Raw genomic sequence first — 5,323 nt, 5'->3', positions numbered from 1 at the left:
GGGAGCCACTCCGCGGGGCCGTACTAATACTATTTTTTCAACACATAGCGCAAATTTGACCGCACCCCGATCAACCACCGCGCCCAGAATCTTGCCCTGTCTTTTGCTTTTTACTTTGCCCGCTTTTTACGATATGTTCGCACCGAAAGTTCTCTTTGTGTGCTCGAAGTGAAGCGCATGAAACCCAGAAATTGGCGCGACCACGTACTAAACGGGATTTTTGGTCAGGTGGCAGAGGTAATCTGGGGGTTTAGCGAAGTCAGTGCTATCCGAGTCCTGACCATCGAACACAGCGATTCACGGCCTAGTCGCCCCCCAGAAGTTAGATTTCACTTATCTTAGCCTTTGCCACACTAGCATCCTATTTTGTGCCTAATCAATCGGAGAGAAGTGTCTCGGCGGATTACCGTAAATTTTTCAACGGTGTCGAGCCCGTTGGTATCACTCTGGAACACTGCTCAAGGCGTTTATCTTGCTCTGCTGCAAGCGCATGAGCCACACTGACCCTTCTTTAAATCATGCCGTAAAGACAGATATTTATTGACCAATTCGCTCGCTGCTTCGATCGGAAACGCAAATATGCGGCCTTCCTTTGCACCAAGATAGAAATCAGCGCGAGAATGTTGATCCGCGAGCGCTTTTCATCCAGCAGGCGTCGATCATTGCGAAAACCGGCTACGTTAGCAGAACAGCACCCTGGTGAATCCGGGACGACGTACCTTGCGTACTAGATGCTGGCGAAAACGTCGATTAGTATCGAACTCACTTTGCACACTGGAAAAGGAAAACACGCTGCACCACCCGCGTCAATACCTTACAAGCCTCAGGGAAACGTGCGATCGCCAAGAAAGCCTATTCATTTTTACTCTGCTGAGCCTGACACGAACGTCGAAGCGACAGTTCATACCATAAGAGAATAGCCAGTAACATGGGATGGTCGAGAAGCTGCTTAATCTGCAACAGAGCTCTCCACGTTTGGACTGCTCTTGAGTGCGATATTGTGGTATGGTTCTCGAAAGCTCTTGGAGACCATTTTATGTTCCTATTCTTTGTGACAACGAGCAGTGTCCCTAAATCCCTTGATAGGTAATAAAACCTACGACCGCACAAAAGATCCGATGTAGCGTGGACACAACATTCCACAGGCATTGCATCTGTAGGAATGCAAACTGCTTGATTACATTTCACCCCCAACATATTCGTGAGTGTTCTACATCCTTCTGCCACGGGCATATTGATTTTTTTATTTTCGTTCAAAGCGATGGCGTCGTATACCCTGTTTTGATGTTCTATGCCGCTGAGATGAGATCATTACTTTTGCTACGATAAAGCACCTAGGGTATTAAGCAGGGAAATTTAGTTGAGTCATGTACTTCAGTATTTAATACAAATTCAATCAGTGGAAAAACTCGGCTCAGTGACGGGGTCTCTTCGCGTAAGTGCTCTGTAGGCAAATCTCTACCGCACGACTTACAAGCTGCTTACGAGTGGCAAGCGGTTTATAATAAAGGGTTTGACAGTATCTTTATCGGTCACATTATTGCTGACACCAGCGCTAGTAGCCACCATACTCGGACGTCTACCAAAGTCACAATACTGGTAACACCGGACGCGACTTCTGCAGGACCGACATATGAACTGTCGACACTATGCTGGGCCGGTAGGCTGGTTAAAGTTGTCGCCGCATGCAATTAGAGTTTGACTCGTCAAAACCATAGCTTTTAAGTGTTTACCCACTTATGCATGCTAGGCCAACAATACATAGCGCTCACCGAGCATTATGGTTATGCTTTTCCAAGGCTACCATCGAAAAATGTCCCTCATACTGGACTTGAGAGCCTCGCCATAAAGCACCACGACACGCTGAGTGTCATGTAGGCCACTACCAAAGTGGAGCATGACTATGCATGCTGTATTTAGGCAAAGCGGTGCAAGCTCGCAATTGCGCGTATCTTATAAAGCGGCATTTGAATGCCAAACCACTAAGCTGTCAAAGCGTTGGACAACTTATAAATATTGCGTCTGACCCATATGGTGTATGTAAATTTTCATCAATATGCGTCTACAGTTATACATTCGACATTAGCCAATAACAGCGACGCTGACGCTGAATACCATCTTAGTAGCACAAAAAACTTAAATCTGATTCTGAGACTGCGGTCCTGTGTTCGTCAAGCACTTTATCTTTAGCATAGCTGTGGCCTATTGCCTCTGGCACGCTCGCAGGATCCGCCAACACGTAAAGCTGACCCGAATTATATCCTACTCAGTGCGTATACTCGGCAAATTAAGAAAAATAATTATTTTGCCATTTTTTGTGAGAGATATGCTGACGGTAAACACTGGCCAATTAACAATGGTACTTTTCTTTGTAGTATGTGTCTACAGGCATGACATTCTAAGTAAATGACCCGAGAAAGGGACTTCGTACGCACCAAGGGCAATGTCCACGAAAAGAGTAATGGAGCGCATACATCGTTTGCAAGATTTCCTGTGATTCGCCACATTCGATTTTCCGTGCTTCAACGGCTTTTGGAAGAAAATATCGTCAAAGAAAATTTGCTATGACTTGAATAGCTGTGTGACCAGACGAATGAACGCCGCTGGTGCATTTGACAATTTCGGTGGCATAATCAGCTACTAATACAGGCCCACATCTAAATTACTCGCCGCGGTGAGAGAGAAATCACTGCTTCTCATCAAAAGTTGATAACATTTATTAACCAGGCGGAGAGCAATAGTTTCAATGCAGCCAGCCATGATGTTGCAACAATCCGTTTCCGAGATCGACAGAAAAAATGGATGCATTTAGCTCACTTTAAGCATCCACACGTTAGCCTTTTTGACATCGAAATCTGGCACCGAGTGTAAAAATTTATCCTCTCATCGAAGTCGTTCAATTTTACACGGGAGAGAATCTAACTGACGTTACACGATTCACTTAGTAAGGGCCATTTTCGTCTGACACAATATGTTGCTCCGGAAATCAGATCAATCTCATGAAGCATTTCCCCTTATCGTGGGGGGAGCATGCGTGACGAATCTTTGTTTATTTTATGACACCGTATCATTTTCTAACAAAACGCGGATACTGACTGATCCATCCTTTCACTCTATAATCTGCGCGTATTCTTAATGACTGGTTAACGGGTAATAAACTACGCTCTACCTCCAGTATGTATTAATTTGGTCACTAAACTTTGTAGCACTTACTTAAGCACATAATCTGGGAGAGTTTCATCCAGATAATTGAATGTTTTTCTCGGAGATAAAGGAAATTAACAGGCTACCATATTTTCTCCGCACATGAGTGAATAATATTTCTCGTCACAAACCCATGGGGTTCCACAGATCCACGCTGTAGACCTCTCACATGGATGACAATGCTGTGACTTTGCGACAAAAGTGCGTCATCGTGTTTATGTTTAAACGCTGGCCCTTCTACTTCGTCTTACAGTCGCGCTTTAACGTGCACTGGAGACGGCAGCACCCAGCCGTTTCTACTCACCGCCAGCTTTGGACAGAAGATATTGTTTCTTCGTTGCTCTCTTCCATTTCATTATACGTACACTCTGGAGACAACGATGCTTCCCATACCACTAAAACCGTGGCTTTTGCTTTCCAAAATTTGCTGAAGGAATCTAGCAAATTTATTGCTCTCAATTCCTTACGACCTTATGCTTTCTACAAAAATATTACAGCTTCATGCCAGCATCAAAAGCGCATTTGCTTGTCGGTACAGGTAAATGATGTCTATTTTAAGCTCCACCATACGAGAAGTGCGTGGTGCCTGATTGCTTTGGCTTCCAGTCAACGTTTTACCTTCCAGTCACGCCATACCCAGGATGAGATTGTATATCAAATTCAAGTCCAGACCGGGACAATGTTTCATGCTGTCAAAGTCACAAACTTCACCTGAAGGTTTGGCAGAACTGTTTCTTTTTTACGTAGGTCCTCGTTCGCAAGACACACGGGTAACATATTCGATTTTTCCATTTTCAATGCCTTTGCGTCCTATCTACTATTTTCAGATGCAGCCGCGGGTGATACGTAACCACACAGTCTTCCTAAATGTCGATAGCTTACAACACCGGAGGCATAAATACAAACAAACAGTAACTCTGGGTAGCGAACTCAACCCCTCTAAGAGTACGTCTTTCTTTTTCAAATCGGTCCCATTGACCACAACTCGTAATCTTGGCTATTCGAAGTATAAAAAGTTAAAATTAATGCTAATTATACTGATACCAAACTGCGGGTCATCATCTCCATTAATACTACTATTTTGATACGTGAATTTCGTGTAATGGTAAAGAGCACAAGATTATAGTACTTGCCTTGCGTTAACACACTTTACCTTTCAAGTCATCAATCTCCAGCTTATGTCTTGATATCTCATCATGAGTTCACATCTTGGTATTTCAAAATCCGGAGTTAATAGTGTAAGGAGTACGTTCACCACAATGCGAATCTCGCTCTCTGTAGTAAAGTAGGCATATTTACAGTACGCAAGGCTTCTATGTAAAATGCGTTTGCAGACCCCACGCGACAAAGACTATTTGTATCATCGATTGCTTTGTTTTACATCATAAATTAACTCAACTGCGAAGTAATAAAGATTCATTCTAGAAAGCATTCACGGGGATAAGTGTGATCGATAATTCCTACTTTTGTAACTGAGTGAAATTCCGAGGCTAAAAGGTTGGCTTTCTTCGAGACCGCGGAGTTCCCATTGCAACTCCTTCATCTATTTATTCCAAAACTTCAAGCAATGACAATTATTATTTTCACAAGCTTCTCACTTACAAATAAGCAGATTTTATATAGTAATTACAAAAGTGTAAAGGGTGGGACCCCAATAAGTGCAAACTCGCTAGATCCCCTTTTCTCCGCCTTTGTTGTACTTTCATGAGCCCTATAGTCATATGCGAGACCGCCATGGTAGCTAATGTCAATACCATTCACCTCCTTGTCTCCATCTACACGTAACCCGACTGTAATCTTCAGCAAGAACAAAAGAATTATCGTCACCACAAATGAATACGCTGCGGCTACAATCTGTGATACCAATTGATGGAGAAATAGCTCGCCATTACCGTAAAATGCGCCATTCTTGATGTTCGGATTTACATCTGATGTGGCAAACAGGCCAGTCATAAGGCCACCCATGACGCCAACACAGCCGTGAATGGCAAATGAATCGAGGGTATCGTCATAGCGTAAATGTTTTTTCATCAAGATAGCCGCGAAACCAGTGGCTGCTCCTACTACACCAAAAATCACCGCTGCCCAAGGGTACACGTAACCACAAGCTGGTGTTATT

At 43.6% G+C, this 5,323-nt stretch overlaps 1 protein-coding gene across 1 annotated transcript; it reads right to left on the bottom strand.

The window, feature by feature from the left end:
• Positions 1–4,830: 4,830 nt before the first annotated feature.
• Positions 4,831–5,235, bottom strand: PHALS_14023 (ammonium transporter family; the record flags this gene model as incomplete). Its single annotated transcript, XM_024729752.1, has 1 exon — positions 4,831–5,235. The coding sequence occupies one exon, from the start codon at positions 5,233–5,235 to the stop codon at positions 4,831–4,833; it is 405 nt and encodes a 134-aa protein (XP_024580098.1).
• Positions 5,236–5,323: the final 88 nt, after the last annotated feature.

This window comes from Plasmopara halstedii, assembly GCF_900000015.1.
Source record: "Plasmopara halstedii genome assembly, contig: Scaffold_816, whole genome shotgun sequence".
Taxonomy (NCBI): Eukaryota; Oomycota; class Peronosporomycetes; order Peronosporales; family Peronosporaceae; genus Plasmopara; species Plasmopara halstedii.
Note: the sequence above shows the minus strand (reverse complement) of the source record. Positions and strands in the feature narration are given on the sequence as shown.